The 19,610-nt window shown below is 40.9% G+C and overlaps 2 protein-coding genes across 5 annotated transcripts in view; one reads left to right on the forward strand and one right to left on the reverse strand.

The window, feature by feature from the left end:
• FILIP1 (filamin A interacting protein 1) overlaps positions 1-19,610 on the reverse strand; it is a 233,184-nt gene that overhangs the window by 107,947 nt on the left and 105,627 nt on the right. The gene's annotated exons all lie outside the window — the stretch shown is intronic.
• LOC309550157 (uncharacterized protein) lies at positions 8,342-10,996 on the forward strand (the record flags this gene model as incomplete). Its single annotated transcript, XM_082250590.1, has 2 exons — positions 8,342-8,462; positions 10,422-10,996. 2 exons carry the CDS (start codon positions 8,342-8,344, stop codon positions 10,994-10,996), a joined length of 696 nt encoding a protein of 231 aa, XP_082106716.1.

The following is a 19,610-nucleotide window of genomic DNA, read 5'->3' on the forward strand; positions in this document are numbered from 1 at the left end:
TATAGACTAGGCCTTACAGAGTGTGTATGTACAGGCTCCTTCATTATACAATGCTGTAAATAATATTTTATAATGCAAATTAAAATGCCATTGATAGACCCTGTAATAAATGTTTAAAAAACAGCAGCTTATAAACATGTAAAAACAAAAGTCCAGCTCTAGGTAAAACTTTATTTTCTTATAAACATGTTAGAAGGGTTAAAGTATTGACACGAGGTCAGAAAGAGGAACCAGTAAGAGCTGTGGGAGCCTAGAAGATTGACACTCTTGAAAGTGTCAATTTCCTGGAGGGCTTTGGGTAAAGGCAAGCCATATTGGAGTAATGATTGGCAATGAGAGCACAAGGAAAGGGGAGTATTTATATACTTTTCTTTTATGGTTATCAAAGGTTTTAGGCACTTATTATTGTGACAAGGCCAATTTAAGTACAGTATTAGTATAGGTTAAACATTCATTTGCAGCCTAAGGTTTGGGGCTGAGTGTTAGGAGATGGTCTAAAAGCCACCACCCCCTCTTCACCATATTGTGCCCTACAGATAAACTGCTATTCTCAGAAAACACCCAAAGCTGTAGCCAGATCTTGAAATAGTGGGGAATCAATTGCCTTGCTAAACCCTCAGAAAGACTACTTTGGGCAATCAGCAAATACAGTAAATACGGGCTTTTATTAGGTTTATCTATATGGGATCATCAATGGAAGGGGGAAAGTGATCCTAAAGTATAAGTAAAGGTAAAACTTTTTTAGTTTTTGATTGTTAAGAGGGATTAGAACATCTTTCAGGTTTTTATTGCTTTCAGTGTCCCTGGTAGAGCGATTCATCCTCTGTGTTTTTCAGGTTTTCCATTATCACCAAAAGTGAATGAAAATCACACATTTTAGGTTGTCCTCAGAACAGAAATAAGGGGGACACTGATGACCCTGGTGACAACCAGGGATTCCCTCACTTCGCAGGCATTTCCTCTTACTTCCTGTTTTGGCCATTGAACAGAAAGGGAAGGGAAATCTACCCAGTAGAACAAATATGGCAAAAAAAAAAAAGGCAGGCGTTATACAGTAACCCTTCTTTACTCTATTCAAAATAAAAAAAAAAATAAACTATTGTATTTAAGTTCTGCTTTAGGACAGGAGATTTGTGGGAGTGCAAATTTGTGCAAATACATATTAATTTTTGGTTATGAGAGCTCCATACTTAATTGCATCTGCATCCCCCCATGCCAAGCAGGGTCCCTGTGCAGTAGAACACTTATATTGCCCCACCCATTTCAGAGTTGTTTTCCCATAATTTTATATATTTGGTTTATTTTGTAACATTTACATTCTAACTTACAGATCATCTCAATTCCAGTAATGTTGCCACGTTAGTGAAATGTAGCTGATTGACTGCTGCCTTACTTCATCGTCCTACCGATGGGCCAATACATGAAAATGTCCCTTTGTTAAAGTAACTATTGAGAACATCATTTTATTCTTGGGAATAGCAACCTACACACCTTGTTTTCCCATTACAAATTGTTTTTTTAGATGTTGTAATGTTCTTTGTACATGCCATCTAACCACGCCTGTGGACTGACAATTGTTATAAAGTCAGCAGGGACAGAATGAAGTGTAAGCTATGCTGTGTACTTCTAGAACAAAAAGGAAATGTTTGTAGTGAGACAGGGCTATGAGACCTGGCTTCCAATTAAAACAAATGGGATTCTCATTAGTCTGCTAATATAATGTAGATGAAATCAGGACAAAATATAGTAATTAGGAGCCATAAAAACACAAACAGGGTGGAAAACAAGATCCTCATTGTTCTACACAGTGTACTCCAATAAATCTAGACTATTTTTTTTAGTTAATGTTCAGCAATATTCCAATACAAAAGTATAAGGAGTGTATCTTCGAGCCCATTCTTTTTTGGGAGTGTTCTGTTCACATCTGTAAGTATGGTGCCTTCATAAGCCCTCATATCTTCAACCTGAGGAGCCTGGATTCACACCGTTTCCATGATAAAATAGAAGGCCACAGTCCCCCTATCCTGTATATATATATATATATATATATATATATATATATATATATATATACACACTATATATTGATAGTATAAAATGGCAAGGGCAAAAGGCAGGGCTCTCAGTGTAATAATCCAAGCAAACTTTTCAGCATGCTTAAAGGACAGATTGTGGATATGGGTTAATAATCTCATTTGTACATTACTTTACACTAATCTTTGTAAAAACTTTTAGGAGCCATCCCTAACCTTTTCCACACAGAACGATTATTAGTCCTTCACATTTTCATGACCCCCAGACTAACAATGCTAGGTTCTGGAATAAGTTTTAAAGTGATAAAAAAAAAAAAAAAAAACAGGTTAACTGGCATTAAGATAAATTAAAACCCGATGACAATATTGCTTGACACCCATTCCAAATTCTTTCCTAGTTGAAAAACTAGGGAGATTTTATTTTCAACCCTCCATAGTTTGATGATTCCCTACTGACCATCTGACCTCAATATCCTCCTCCCCTTTTAGGGATCCTCAAACTACGGCCCTCCAGCTGTTGCGGAACTACACATCCCACGAGGCATTGCAAAACTCTGACATTCACAGACATAACTAGGCATGATGGGAATTATAGTTCCTGAACAACTGGAGGGCCGTAGTTTGAAGACCCCTTCCCCTATACCTTTGCACTCCTTCTCTTTCTTTCTTACTTTCCCTCTCCTTGCACTCCCAGCCTTCCCCTTACTATTTGTCTTTCTTTCTTTTTTCCTGTTGTGATGTTTTATTTTTAGTCCTACTGGCTCTGTCTTTTCTGTATACTTACCAAAACATTTTCTTAACTTCTATATACTGTATACACCCCTCTGAATGACCTGAATGACCTTGTTTTTCAGGGATCCATATACTGTATATTTCTATAATACTGTGCTATTGAAATAAAGAGGGACTCTTCCCTTATACACCCTGCAACATGTAGTTCATTACTTTTTCTAGCCTTATCCATATTTCTATATTTTACTGTCCCTTGTTCAATTTTAATTTCAATAGTTTTTTATTAGGTTTTAGTACAAACAATATACCGACAAAAAACATCAGTCATATCAAACATTATGCATCATGGGATGTCATATAACGTACAAAATGAAAAGAAAATAAGACAAACAAATTTAGGTAGGTGTCGTTGACAGTTCCATCCAATGGGTTACCTGGGAAGAGAATAGTGTAGTAATGACAAAGCATATGCATTTCATGAGCAACCCCTTCTCCGCGTAGCCCCCTTGTTCAATTTTAATGCTGTTGAATAATACATACAGTATTTTGAGGTTTACAAACTCAACAAAACACACATTTCATTTTTACAGGCCAGAGGATTTCAGAAGTGTTTTGTAACTTTTTTGGTTAGTTGCTCACAATAATTGAATACCTATAATTCTTAACAATATCCTTCTCTTCAGGAATTACTATAATGTACAGTCAAATTGCACATTCAATCTCCTCAGTGGCCAGTAAGGGCAATCACTGCACACTGGAATGGATAGGCAGTCACTGACCACTAAATGGCAATTTGTGGAACATAAAGTCAGGAAAAGTCAGGCGCCAGAATTAAAGAATATTACAATGTGATTACATTTTTACAGCATTTCACTAGGATCTAGTGCTTGCAGTGTGCTTTATTAAAAATAATCTGCCAACACTCTGTCATGAGTGTTTAATTGAAAATGTATTGATGTTCTCCCTCTGCTAAAAGCACCAATCTGACATCATCTTTTGAGTTTTAACCTCATGAAACTGTGAAAATTGGTTGTTTTTCTTGTCTCGTGTGTATGTTTTATATGAATCAGTATTGGAGAAGCACTATTTGAAGTGACACCAATGATAAATCCAGCAATCCTGATTCCAACCTAATCTTGAATCTAATTGTTCTCTGATGTATCTATTTGCAGTAAAGGCTTGTACACACTTGACGAAAATCAGATGAAATATCCTCCGATTTTTCGATCTCATGCTCAGCGGTCATAACCATTTTTAGTTGACAGTGCATAATGTTCACTAAATTTCTCGTCCAATTTTTTTTTTGGGACATTTGTTCCTAGACTTCCAAGTCGTCAGTAACTTCAGATCATGCGCGGTCTTTCGTATCCGATTTTTCGCGGACATACTGCATACACATTAAACGAAAATTGGTCATCTGGGGACGGACGATAAAAATTTTGGTGTTTGTCCCTGCATTTTTTTAGTTGAAAATGTCGGCATCGGCTGCTGTAAGTTGTGTACACACTAGCCGAAAATCGTACGATTTTACCTTGGACGGGAATTTTCGGCAGATTTTCTACTAGTGTGTACCCCACTTAACTCTAGGCATTATCCTAGTCCTTCATTCTCTGCTTAAAATACTACTATAGGTGTGATAACAATAAAGTATTTGTAAAATAACGTATAATGGTAAAATTGTTGTATCTTGTTATATTACTAAAGAGTAGTGATAGTATGCTAGCAATAACAAAAAGTGCAGCGCTAGATATGAATAATGATAAATACAATGAAATAAAAGTTCATTCAAAAAGCATTTGGAAAGACGTGAAAAATAAAGAAGTGACTAAGGATCCCAAAGAAAAGTCCAATATGAAACAAATCCAGGAATATAAATGTGATAGCAATCCTACACGCAACGTCCACACGCCCCTTCTATGAGCTGGCTATTATCGTTTATGCTGACTGGATACATGCGGGACGCCGCAATTGAATCCCCAGCCACCATTTTCTATGTGCCTGTTTGTACTTCATCTATGTGAGTAGTTTTTTGAATAAACTTCACTAATGTTTTTTATGGGATTACGCTATGGTCTTGTGTACTATTCTTTTCCATACTCCCATCTGATTATTATGGAGCTACCTTGAGGAATTTATCATTCCACGGCGCTACCCATGGTCTCTTGGAGTTCCTGAGATTTATGCTGTATCCGGCGAGGCTGTCTCATTCATTTGAGTAGCCACGGCTTTCCGGTAAGCTGCTTCTCTCACTAGTGCACTGAGGTGTCCCCACTTTGCACATCTCCCGGGTGTCACAGGAAGGAAGGATTGCTATCACATTTATATTCCTGGATTTCTTTCATATTGGACTTTTCTTTGGGATCCTTAGTCACTTCTTTATTTTTCACGTCTTTTCAAATGCTTTTTGAATGAACTTTTATTTCATTGTATTTATCATTATTCATATCTAGCGCTGCACTTTTTGTTATTATTGGTATTTTTTGATCACTGTCTGTGGATCATGTGCTAGCTGCTTTGTACACTTTGTCACATATTTCTTCAATATCTATATCAATTTTTTTTAGCGCAGAAATATTCCTATTTTCTCCTATAGTATGCTAGTACAATTTAAATAGATAATGTTGACAATACAATAGTTGCATCATGCATTAAAAACTATCTAGTCAGAACTAGCCCGCTTTTAAGAATAAAAAAAAGCTGATAAAGGGTTTGATTTACTAAAACTAGAGAGTGCAAAAGCTGGTATGGCTTTGCATAGAAACCAATTAGCTTCTAGATTTTTTTGTCAAAGCCTAAATGAACAAGCTGAATTTAGAAGCTGATTGGCTACCATGTACAGCTGCACCAGATTTTGCACTCTCAAATTTTATGCAGGCCATACATGGGTCGAATTCCAAACACATTTTCTTTTGAAAATCGAAAAAAAAAAAATCACACGATTTTGTAATCTGATGGTGCCACTATTGATTTTGAAATTCGACCAACCAAGCCTTCAATTTGACCTCATGTTGCTACAAAAAAGAATTTTCATGGCCGGGAACCTTCTTTTTTTTCCGGGAATTTTCTATTCTTGTGCTCATGCGCATTTCTTTTTTGATTATATTTCTCGCATAATTCTCCCATCACTGATTAGAAAATCGTTTTAATTTTCAAAAAATGTCAAACATGCCTGATCACTCAAATTCGCTGGCCACACAAAAATTGGCCATTGCTGCAGTCCACTAAAGGTGTGAAAATTCTTAGTTGCGATTTTCTAAAGAAAATTATTTCGGAATTCAACCCATGTATGGCCAGCCTTAGTAAATAAACCCCACTGTGTCTAGAACAGTGTTTCTCAGTCTTTTTTCAGTCGAGGCACCCTTTAAAATTATAAAAAAATCTCAAGGCACCCTTTAAAATTATGGACAGCCTCAAGGCACCCCATTATAAAATGTAAAAAACTATTCTAATAGCTTTACATAACGCAGCAACAGCCACAGGTAGGACAATCAACATTAGAGGTGATTTATTCTTTAAAAGCGAATATAAAAGGGGGCACATTATGTGGCCACTTGTGTGGGATTGTGGCCACCATTAGCAGTTCTGTCAGGTAAGCATAGGGGTATAGGTTTACAGGTTTAGGCTAGTAGGAGGTTAATTTTACCTGAGCATACAGCAGGTATCGGCCAATCGGTGTGCAGGGAAGGTTCTAGCAAGCTGGGGCAGAGGCTTTATAAGCTTGGTTTGGGCTGGGGTGCTTCCTTTTGCACCGAAGAGCACAAAGAAGAAAGTTCAGCAGAAGTAGTCCAGGAGGTTTTTTCTTACCTGCTGTCATGGAGGCCTTGTTGAAGCAGCTGATTGAGAAGGCAGAGAGTGCGGGGGGAGAAGCCTGGCTGCGGCATTGTCTCTCTATGTCTGGAATTACAGAGCAAGTTGCGGTTGAAGTTCACCCTGCTCCTTCACAGGCAGAAGCGCCTGCAGCGAGGCCGGTGGTTAGCCCAGGGCAGGAGACGGCCCCCAGAGAGAGAGAAGACGCCTGAGAAGCCGGCGTGTGTACCTGCAGGCGAGCCGCCATGCGGTGTCATGGCGGTAAAGACATCCCAGGCGCACATGCGCCGAGCATCTAAAAGAAGAAGACGAGCCTGCCTGTCTCCAAGAAGGGGCGGCGGAGGGCGGGCTGAAAACTGCCAGGCGGACCCAGAGAGGGAGAGAGGACGTCTGCCATCTCCACAGAGAATTATCCCTGTAGTTTCAAGAACACCTGCTGTGGGAGTGGCTACAGCGCAGCATGAGACAACAGGAGCATCTGACAGTGTGCTGCTGGAGGAAGCTGAGCAGCAGCCTGTTCTCCCCCCATCAGCTGGTGAGTTGTGCAATGTACAGAATCTGTCTATATTAATTAACTCTTTATCTTCTTTGGTGCAATCTTTTTCTCGTGTCTCCCCTGCTGTTTCTCCTGTGCCTGTTAAGCCTGTTGTGTCTGTTAAAACAGCAGCAGCCAAGCTGTAAACTTAATTTCTCACCTGCAGTATCTACTGTCTCCATTCCTTATGGTGATAATTTCGCTCATAGTAATATTAGTCAAAGTTTATCTAAGGAAAATAATGTTTTGTCCGCGCATGCACCATTGCTGGGAGGTAGCGGTGTGCATGAAGGGCGCGATTCCATGTGAGATGTCACCTCTGGGCTACCACTTGAGTGTTGGGGTTAAGGAAAAAATATGGAAGGGCGAGTTTGTCGACTTGTTATCACTGTTACCTGCTCATAAGGAGCTGTCGGTTAGGACTGATAAAAGAGACGACAAACAGGATGAGGAGCGGTGGGCACAGGGGGGCCCCTAGGTCATTCCATACCTGGTTGCAGGCGTTTTGTATATTCGTGGGGGTGATGGCTGAGAAGCACCCTGAGGGCTGTCAGTCCACCCCTCTTTAAGATGGGGTATGAAGGATGTCGGCCTTTGGCTGAACTTGATGTCCCCGCAGAATCCTGCTAGGCAGCCGGTGGTGAACACTCAGAATGCAGCTTATCGCAAAGGCTGTTGTTTCGCATTCAACGAAAGTCAATGTAGTTGGAATGCGGCTTGCCGTTATAAGCACGAATGTTAATTTTGCTCTGGCCCACATCCAGTGAGTAAGTGCTTTAGAAAAAATGCTACGGTAGGGTCGGGGCAAGTTCCAAATTATATTTTTCCAAAAAGCCTGCACGCTTGTGAGGCTGGAAAGAATGCTTCCGTGGTTGGACAAATACCCAAACAGGGAGAGGGCCAGTTTTCTCATTGAAGGTTTTGAGAAGGGTTTCCCTTTGCCCCCATTTGTAGGGAAAGGATGTACAGAGGTTGGCAATCTGAAGTCGGTGGAAAACTTCCCACAGGTAGTTAGGGACAAGATGTTAAGGAAACCGAGCTGGGTAGGGTGGCAGGTCCTTTTGAGCATCTGCCTTTTGATAGTTTTCGTGTTTCTCCGCTTGGAGTGGTCCCCAAAAAAGAGCTGAATGAATTCCGTGTCATACACCACCTCTCTTACCCGAAAGGAAGCTCACTGAATGACGACATTGATGGAGATTTGTCTTCAGTGTCATATGCCACGTTTGAAGAAGCCATGGCTAAGATAAGGCTGTTTGGCCAAGGGGCATTGTTAGCGAAGGCGGACATAAAGTCCGCGTTTCGTCTTTTGCCTATATCACCTGTGGCATTTAATTCTTTGGGCTTTAAGCTGGAAGGTATGTACTTCTTTGACAAAAGCCTCCCTATGAGATGTTCTGTGTCATGTGCCTACTTTGAGGCGTTCTCTTCTTTTTTGCACTGGGTGGTAGCGGCTAAGTCGGGTAGTGTGGGAGTTTTGATTTACCTGGACGATTTTTTGTTCGTGGGCCCACCAGATTCTGTGTATTGTCTTAGTTTGTTGCAAATCTTTAGGGAAGTGGCGGAAGATTTTGGGGTTCCTCTGGCGGAGGAAAAAACTTGCTTGAATACTACAAAAATAATTTTTTTTTTGGGCATTCACATTGATACGGATCGTATGGAGTTCTGTTTACCTGTGGATAAGGTGGCAAAGCTGAAATCTCTGGTGCGGTTGTTTATGTCGAGGAGGAAGGTCCTATTGAAGGAGATGCAGTCTTTCTTGGGTTTGTTAGCATTCGCATGCAGAATTATGCCCATGGGTAGGGTGTTTTCAAGGCGCCTTTACTTGTCTACTTCAGGCTTGAAGGCCCCCTTTTCCCACATCAGATTGACTAGTGACCTTCGGGAGGATTTGGCTGTTTGGGCGGAATTTCTCAAGGTGTTTAATGGTCGTTCATTTTTTCAGGAGGATTTCATTTTTGCCCCTGACTTTCGTTTGTTTACAGATGCGGCGGGCTCTAGAGGCTTTGGGGCCATATGGCAGACGCACTGGTGTTGTGCAGGATGGCCGGAGTCATGGAAAAGTGGAAAGCTGACAAAAAATGTGGTTTTGTTGGAGCTGTTCCCGATCTTAATGGCGTTGGAACTGTGGGGTGCATGTTTCGCGAATAGAAGGATTCTGGTGGAAACTGACAACAAAGGGGTCTTGTTCGCGGTGAACTGCCTCTCATCCAAGTCCATTTGTGTGATTAGAGTGCTCAGGAGGATTGTCCTTTTGTGTTTACAGCTCAATGTATGGCTTAAGGCGAAACACACACCGGGTGTCTTGAATAATCTGGCCGATGCTCTATCTCGGTTTCAGATGGACCATTTTCGCCAGCTGCTGCTGGAGGCGGACGAAAAAGGTACCGAGATTCCGAGCCGAGTTTGGACAGTTGTTAGGATTTAGTCGAGAGGTCGATCGAGGGATCAGTGGCCCCGAGAACATGGGCGAGTTATTCTGCTGCCTGGAGGAGTTGATTGGCTTTCATGGAGGCAAAGGGCAAGATGGAGGGTCGACCGGAGGAATGTCTGGTTCTGGAGTTTATGGGTTCTTTGATGCAGCGGAAACTGTCTTAGTTATTTACGTAAGACATTGGCAGGCATCTCTTTTTTCTGCCGCCTGAAAGGTTTTCCGGCTTGTACGACCTATTTTTCGGTACAGCAAGCATTGAAAGGTTATAGGAGAAAGGTGACGGTAACAGAAGACAGGAGACCTATTTCTATTGAGTTATTGGGGGATATCTGCGGTATGACCTCATTAGTGTGTAATTCTGACTATGAAGCACTGTTGTTCAGAATGGCTTTTGTATTGACCTTTTTTGAGGCGCTCCGCATCTCTGAGCTGCTACCTTTGTCAAAGAAGACTGAGGGAGGCCTTTTATATGATCAGGTAGTGGTAGGCAGGGAAGATGTCCAGATTTGGTTACGTCGCTCAAAGTCGGACACTCTGGGGAGAGGTGTGGCAATTACTATTAAGGCTCAGCATAATCAGGGTGTTTGCCCGTTGGGCATTATCAATCGATTTTGGAAGTAAGACCGGTTGGTGGTGGGCGTTTTTGGTCCACATGGATTCCACTCCACTCACAAAATATCAATTCGATTTTGTTTTACGGAAATGCTTAGAGCGGCTGTGCTTAAAAAAATTTAGGTTTTCCTCACATTCATTCAGGATAGGGGCAGCATCAGAGGCAACTAAAAGGGGATTTTCGGACGGGGTAATACAAAGTATGGGAAGGTGGAAATCGAAATGTTTTAAAGTGTATGTAAGGACTAACTTGTTTATTTGAATCCTTCAGGTTTTCAGCGAACAGTCTGGATCTTGGGCCACTCATTCATTTTTTGGGCGAGGAAAAGAGCTTCACAATGTATTTACAGTACAAATTTAGCACTACCTCCGGAGTTTAAATTATTTTGGAAAGGAATTAGAGGCTTGCAGTGGCACCAGCTATACTTTCATTTGTCTAGATTGTTCCAAGTTTGGCCTCCTCCGTCCATCGTGGTTATTCACGCTGGGGGTAATGACCTTGGTAATATTAAAACTTTGGACTTACTATTTAAGATTAAGAGAGATTTGCATTTATTTTCCCTCTCGTCTCCAGGGACAGTGGTGGTATTTTCTGAAATAGTTCCACGGCTTCCTTGGCTTTCCTCATCGCAGAGGAAAGCCATGGAGAAGATGAGGAAAAGGGTAAATAGGGCAATGGAAAAGTTTATGCCGTCTATTGGCGGCTTGTCCTATAGGCATGTGGATCTGGAGGGTGGCATCCAGGGGCTCTATCGCCAGGATGGCATTCACCTTTCGGATGTGGGGATTGATATTTTAAATCTAGGGCTGCAGTGTAGCATTGAAAGGGCCGCGGTGGTGGGGTAGGGCCGTTCTTGTTGCTCAAGCCCGGCTGGTGGGGACATTGTATTTCGTATGGTATTTTATGTTTATTGTTGCTCGAGTTGTTTTATAACTGAGCAATTATAAGTTATTTCAGTTTGAGTGTTTTTACAAGCAAGTAATTGATGATTCAATTGAATTGAATGATTCAACTTTTCAAGTAATTGTTATGATTTAATTTATTTATTTAAACCAATAAAGAGTGCCGCGGCCTATTCTTTGCCAAAACTGGGGTCAGTGTTATTATTCTAGTTAAGTTAAGTGAGATTATGCGGGAGTGTGGCCTACAATTCCATACACTTTTGCACACTGGTACTGATTAGTATTCAAATGTTTCTCTTCTCCCTCAATTTCTCTCTATCAGTCAGCTAAGCTAATGTCCCCCCTGTGCTGAGGGAGAGGGGCACAGGAGGGTCAAACAAGGATGCTGTGAAGGCAAGAAACATCCTCCTTAATACCTGATGACATCATTGGTTGTTAGGATGCCAGTGTCTAGAAAGTCGTAATGGTGCATAATGAAAACCCATGGCTTTTTGTAACTAAAAGGCAGGCTTCATCCACAAGCTGGCTTGTATACTGTTTTGGATCAATTTTTAGGTATTTTTTAAAGGCACCCCTGAAGAAACTTTTTGCCAGGGCACCCTGGTTGAAAAAGTTTGGTCTAGAAAGATCCCCCATTAGAAATCTAATGCTAGCCATACACCTGTCAAAAAATCATTTGAACTTGTTTTTGAAAAATGAACATACGATCATGAAAGCAAACGATATTGCCATCATAATATAATTGAATTTCATAGGATAAATCATTCACTGGACATAAATGAATCCGTTTCTCATTTGTTTTTTTGCTTCTGGGTCACAACTGTGCAGAACCAACAGTCCAATTTTAACGAGAGAGAAATGTTAAAGTGATTGTAAAGTCTTGTGTTTTTATTTTTAACGAACATGTTATGCTTACCTGATCTGTGTAGTGGTTTTTCACAGGGTAGTCCAGATCTTCCTCTTCTTGAGTCCCTCTTCGCTGCTCCTGGCCCCTTTTTCCTGTTAAGTGCCCCCACAGCAAGCATCTTTCTATGGGGGCACCTGAGCGGAGCTGCAGCTCCGTGTGTCCATTCAGACAAGGAGCTGCTGTTCGGCCCTGCCCCCTCTCTCTCCTGATTGGCACACTGACTTTGATTGATAGCCACGGGAGCCAATACTGCTGTGTCTTAGGCAATCAGGAGGCAGAGTCCCGGATGGCCGAGGGACTCATGGACATCGCTGGATAGAGATGGGGCTCAGGTAGGTATTAGGGGGGTGCTGGGGTGGTTACTGCAAACAGGAGGCTTTTTACCTTAATGCATAGAATGCATTAAAATAAAAAACCTTCTGATTTTACAATTACTTTAACCTTTCAAAATATCAATTTTCCAAACTTTTCCCAAAATTTTTGGGCTCAAAAACATCACAACTGATTTTCGATTTGTGCCCATTAACTGGACTAAAAATTAACAAACTGTCCAAATGACAGATTTTCAAACAATTTTTCGCCTAGTGTAATATCACTATAAGCTTTTCTCCATACCTAGCCCACACAATAAAGAGCATCACCTGGGCTATGCCACTTGTCCATATACTTTTATGGGAACATCACAATGGGTAGCATGGCAATGCTGATCAAGGTAATGCCAAGCTGGATTGGTTGAGGGAAGAGTAAGATTTTAAAGCAGTATTAAACCCTAAAGCAAACGTATTATATTACATCGTAACCATTTTTAGATGTGATGGCTGCATTGGTTTACTTTTTTAGGCTTTCTTTCCTTTTTTTTCACCTAGTGATCCAGCCAGTAAATCTGTTGTTACAGTCCATTTACACTGACAGGGGTACCTACAATGATCGTTTTTTGTTTATTCACGTAAAGCCTTTATCCAAAAAGAAAAAAAAAAACACTGTTCCTATAACTGCTTGCATAACGACAGTATGACCTGGGTTTAAATTCTGACAATGCTGCTGCGCAAAGTTGCCTCTATATCCAGAGTGTAGGCACTTCTCTAATAACTGGCCAGATCACCAGGTGAAAACAGAGGGTAAAAAAGAAAATGAATTCAGCAACCACATTTAAGGATTGGTAACCTGCACTATATTACATTTTTGGTTTGCGGTTAAATACTGCTTTAAAGTTTTTCAGACTGTGGTTGTGACTGAACTTTAGAGCATCCACCCATATTTGAGTAATCCTCTGTACTACCACGTTACAAGCTCATTCAGTCTGATTATGTAACTGCAAGATGAGGAATAAAAGTTTTAACTTCACACATCCCTTCACTTCCAAGATATTTTGATTCACCCTCATGTCTCTATTAAATAAGACTAAATACATGGGAGTTTTGCCCCAGTGACGCCGTTCATTAAAATGAAACATACGTCGGGTTAGTGGTAGCGGTGACGTCTTATCGTCTGTAAGGACGCCAGACGTTGCGAGTAACCGATTTGTCTATAATATCCTTCTTTCTTGTAAGTATATGTCTATACCAGTAAATAGTTTTTTTATGGATGTCTGCGCAATGAGTTGTTTCCTCCTTTTTCATGTGTGACACAACAAGCTGGAGTGTGGATTACTAGCACAGCTTGATATTAATGAGTTGTGGTTTATCCATCCATACTGAGAGCCTGGATTTGCTAAGAAAGTGTCATCCCATAGATGAGGCGCTCTTTGCTTGCATTGAAAAAGCTGCAAAAAGGCTGTGTTATACCTGCAAAGGTCAATCCTTCTGGTGAGAAGCAGATCCTCTTTTATGTGCAGTGGAGCACGTTGTATTTAAATACGTTCACAATTTTATACAGGAAGAATCACCTCTGAATGGCTGTTGGGAATCTACATCTGATCACACTATCTTGTACACAAGACTTTTTTTCATCTATTTAACCATGGACTCACTTTTGGTTTAATTGTTTCACTTTGGTTGTGAAGCAACATCCGTTTTTAATTGATGCTATCAGTGATTTTTTTTAGCACTGTTGTTTTGGATAAGCGCATTCATTTTTTATACATGGGAGTTTACCTACCATAGATAATGGCTTAGTTTGACCATTCAAGGAAAACTTTACTTTTGGCAAAATGTTTGTTATCTAATTCAGTCTACTGCTATAATTTTCCTAAAATATAGCATTCAGCATATAGTTTTTATGGTTGTGGATGAGGGGTTTATGCTTCCCCACTTTGTAGCTCATTTTGAGTCGTTACCTGGGGTGTCAGGGGGAAGTGGAGGACTGAAAACTTTTGGCCTGGGGGCCAATCACAACTGACAGTGGGTTAAATAAAATGCACAATGCAATTTACTGCCTTGATTGGGGAGCATGGCAAAAGGTGGATGATGTCCCAGCAATACACCTTTTCCTATCTTACAACATTCGCTTGCTAAGTGGCGCTCTGCATTTGGTCATATGACATCTCAGAGCTGCAAACAAGGTTAGTGTTGGAAGTCTGCCCTCTTCCAGACCCTGTGATCGCATATCTGAAAAAGGAGCAGGTAGCTGTATGATGTCCAGCATGTGCCACTGATTCTGCACCGACGTCTGAATGGTGAAGTATGTCCACTCATAGACACCAGCCCAACATATCTTATTAGTACTGGCCTTTGGGGCACATGGTACCAGTCCTTTCCTGTCAGGAGATCACCTGAAGACTATATGCTAAAAACAATAGTGTACGGTAAGGTCAGGCAGTTGGAAAAACAACTATCAGTCTTTGGGTCAACACAATTGCCTCAGCTATGGGAGATCTTGTATTTTTACTCCTTCAGGTTCCTTTTAAATGTCCCTTCTTTTTACCATGCGATAGAGAACATTCTTTATAATCATTATAGAAAGCCCTACAAAATATAATTTTTCTGTTTTTGTGATAGGTTTTCTGTTTTATTTTCAGGCAGTATATATAACATTAGAGCTACTAATAAAGTGACAGCACACAGACCCAAAGAAGAAGAAAGTTACTTGAATGTGTCATTGACCCTAGAGTAGTAACACGTTTCCTAAATTCAGTGACTTGTAAGGATATTTTTTACACAACAAATGTGGAGTTTCACTTTAACAAGTAAATGGAACACATTTCCCAGCACATATTGGTTCAGTTGGGAAAAGTTTGGATGATATCACAAATATTACATGCTGCTAACTAGTAATAAAAACTTTCCCCAAGAGCATTACACATGACTTCATGACTTCTAATTACTTACAGAGACTATTCTCATTTTCTACATATAAATTACATTTTTATTTACTATTAAAATATAATTGCAATATTTACCACCTACTATGCCTTAATTACACATATAACTTAAAAATTGCATGATTCTGGATGAAACACTGTACCCTATGATGTCCATATGGGGAGACAAAGGTCATTCTAAGTATAAGCAATGTTTCACAGGGGATTCCAGTTCGAGTATTCAGTATGCTAGTGAGAGTTTCATTTCTTAAACATCTGCAGTGTGAACATTGAGCTAGAACTGTCCACCATTTGTCCAGGGAGATCATTAGTGTGTATTGCAAGTTACAAGACACAAACATAATCTTACTGCATTGTAGAAATAGTGAGAAGTCAGATATTTGCTCCCTGTCATCTCTTTAAGTAATTGCAGTTGCATTTTTCACATTCTCAGTCCTAATAATAAGTAGCTGTACTTTATGCATCCCATATGGTGATAATAGAAATAGCTTAAGAGTAAAATAATGGATTTTCAATGCAATCATATATTTCTGTTAGAATTACCATGTTTGTTATGGGTTAGGACCAGGAACATTTGTTTCCACTTTGGCGTACTACGACATAATAAGTATAAGTATGCTCAGAAATGAGTCAACGTAAATAAAATGAATATGCCCATCAGTGCCATGGCGTATATGTCCATACATGCAAATAATCAAACCATATAACCCTAAATGTGACATGCGATGCTAACCAATGACAAAAAGAATATGCTTATCAAATTCATAGATTATATACTAAATCAGACAGAGTTTTGTGAAACTAGGGTTCTTTAGCAGTGTGGGATCAATACCTCACCTCAAAGTCCCTAGATAGTTTCAGTATCAATGTCACATGGTAGAGTAGCAGTGTGGTACCAGTTATCTCCCCTCATCTGACCCCCAATGGTCCTTTTTAATGGAGGAATTTTCCCACTGACCATCAGCATAAGGGGCATTCTCTGCACCAGACCCCAAGGTAATGGGCCACTGACCATCATTGTATGGAGCTCCACAATGACCACAAATGTAAGGGGCATCCTTTCCACTAACCATCAAGTGGGCCACCAGTGACCACCAATGGAAAGGGATAAGTCTGTTTGACCACCGAAATAAAAAGACTACTCTCCTAGAAGGGACACTACAGTTTCACTTATTTTCCACTTCATTTCATGATTATTACTGTATATATTTTTGCCACATAATGAAAGGGGGTAAAATAATATGTCAAATACTGTAGGTATGCCACTCTGGGGTTGATTTACTAAAACTGGAGAGTGCAAAATCTGGTGCAGCTGTGCATGGTAGCCAATCAGCTTCCAACTTCAGCTTGTTCAATTAAGTTTTGACAAAAAAAAAATTGCAAGCTGATTGGTTTCTATGCAGAGCTGTACCAGATTTTGAACTCTCCACTTTTAGTAATGCGACCCCACTGTTTATTATTTTATCTGCAATTTGCTAAGCATACAGATATAATAACTTTATTCAGGGGTCCCCTGAGACTTGAAAATTGTTTCAAGGGTTCCTACATGGAAGAAACCTTGTGGCAGAGATGTGTAAACTTTAGGACAAATTAGATAGAAATACATGTAGCGTATACTCCAGGCTGGGTTGATCCTCTGCAGGAAAAGACCCAGATGCTCAGTATCTCAGTGTACTTATGCAGTTTCCCAGCAGCCTTCAGGGCCCTGCTCCAAAGAATTGGCAAAGGGCTGCATACATATAAATACTTCTGCCTGCATAACTCCATACCTATGGTTCCAAAGAATTCTACCACTCTCTGGAAAGCAGTGGGTAAACAGACTACCAGCAGCTGAGAGCACTTAACTACCCTAAATAATCAGCTGCACTGGTTACAGCAAGCCCAGCTAGATTTGCCTAATACACTAATTACAGCATCACTAATTACGTTGAGGCAAGCTACATTTACCTAGCAAAAACACACAAAGTTTCACTGAGCACAGTGAGCCAGCACTAAATCTAACTAATCCTAGTACCTATCTAGGAGGGTGCTACATACAGATCATTTGGAACGTAAAAGCCACTCTCATATATGAGTTTTATTTTTATTTATCTGTTTGTCTGGAATTCAGCTTTAAGTGATATCCTAATTGGTTAATGTGTGTTAAAGTGTATCAGCAGCAGGGCTGGGGTAGGGGTGGGCAGGAGAGGTGACTGCCCTGGGCGCAGTTGGGATTTGGGGGATTTTGCTAGAGGGGGTGATTTGAAGGGGGGGACTTGTATTAGGAGGGTGTATTTGTGTTAGGAAGCGGGATTGGGGTGGAGGGGTGGATTTGTGCTAGTAGGGATGATTGGGGGATTTATGCTAAGAGAGGAGATTTGGGGGGGATTTGTGCTGGGAGAGGGGGATTTGTGCTGGGAGAGGGGGATTTGAGGGGTAGAGGATTTGCGCTAAGAGAGGGGATTTGGGGGATTTTGCTAGAAGGGGTGATTTGGAGGGGGTTGTACTAGGAGGGTTATTTTATGTTAAGAAGGGGGATTGGGGGTGGATTTATGCTAGGAGGGGTCAGAGGGGGATTTGAGCTGGGAGGGGGGATTTGTACTGGAAGAGGGGGAACTTGTTTGGGAAGAATTTTGGCTTGCAAAGGGAATTTATTGTTAGGGGGTAAGTGTAATGATTAGTGCTCACATTTTTTTGGGAGGGGAGGGGAGGGGAGGGAGAGGATCTTTTCTGACACACAATGCTCACACATTTTAAGGAGGGACACCATTTGGCATCTTTGCCTTGGGCACTAGATGACCTTGTCCCGGCACTGATCATGCAGTGGCATCCCTATCTACTGACACTTGTACCACTCTTTCATCCCTGCACTCTGTCACACTATATGGGAGTGCTTGGACTTGAATAAAAGCTCAAAATCTTTGCCTATTTGTGACTAACAAAAGGTTTAATTTTGAGTATATGATGTGCTGGCAGAACTTTACACATGTTTATATAACTTTAGAATGTCCCTCTCAGGATTTACTGCTTTTTGGGGTTTTGCTAACAAGATTTTGCCTAAAGGGAAAGCTCCCCTTGTTTGCTTCCTCCCTCACCTCTGCTGCCACATTTAGCACCTCTCGGGGGGGAGGGGGGGTACCTGTTTTTGACAGGTACCCACCCCCACTTCCTGGTGACTTCGCTGCGGCTAGGTCACCCAGAAGTTCGGCCCCCCCTCCTACTTCCCCCGCCACTGGGCCATTCACAAAGCCCAGCGTGCTTCGCACATACGCTGTAGGGAACCAGCTATGAAGCCGCAAGGCTTCACTGCCGGTTTCCCTTACAAGAAATGGCGACGGCAGCACCTGAGAGCTGATTGAAAAATCATCTGGGGTGCTGACATCACAGGATTCCTGGACAGGTAAGTGTCCTAATATTAAAAGTTAGCAGCTACAGTATTTGTTGCTGCTGACCTTTAATTTTTTGGTGGGGGGGGGGGGGGCGGAGCTCTGCTTAATTTCTGTTCTGGCTGTAATATTTCACCAAACAGGTAGTAAGAGAAAATCTGCAGCAGGTTTTGAATTCCCCCCTACTTACCTAACAAGAGTTATAAACCTTCCCCACTCTGTCTGAAATAAAAAAAAACTAACAAAAAAGATTTGGTTATAGATGCACTTTAATAAAAATGCAATATTTTGAGACACATTCCCTGAAATTCATGAAGAATGTTGATGAAAAGTGTTGATGCCTGCAAAATAATTACGTACATGATGGAAACAAGTACACAAATCTGTTACTTGGAACCCGGAGTGTCCATAGCGGATATTCTGTGCATGGCTCAGTATTACTGAGCCATGCAGACAGGCGGACGCATAGTGAAGGATTATTGATGTTGGCTGGGGGCAGTGGGGGGAGCCTGATGGAGAATTCTGAGACTTATTGCCCACCAGGTCTACCTCATGTCTGAAGACAGTGGGCGGATTTCATAGCCACTGTTCAGCACAATAGTGGCAATGAAATCTGCCCACTGCTGTCCCCAACGGGAGAAGACAGTGATTATCGCTAGAGGCTACAGCAGCTGCTTGCAATATTTGCAAGCGAATCCTGTGGGCTGGTTGTTATTCACGTTAACAAATTTTATTGTCATGTACCTCCTGCCTTGTTTAGGCCCTTGGCATGATTGTTTGTTATTTTATGTTATCTCTATCCAGTCAGTGGACTGGTATCTTCCTTTGCACCTAATATCTTTTATTTTGTTCATTGTGGATACTGCCTTGCCGTAATAAAATACAATTTGAAATAAAAAAAAATAAAAATATATATATATAATGTTCTTATCTTCCTAATAGGTCTAATATTTAATGGAGAAAAAAAAACATTATCCATTAGAATGTAACATAAAAATGTATTTGTTTTCCAGTTTTCAATTGCAT

This window comes from Pelophylax lessonae, assembly GCF_965119305.1.
Source record: "Pelophylax lessonae genome assembly, chromosome: 3".
In the NCBI taxonomy this organism is placed as follows: Eukaryota; Metazoa; Chordata; class Amphibia; order Anura; family Ranidae; genus Pelophylax; species Pelophylax lessonae.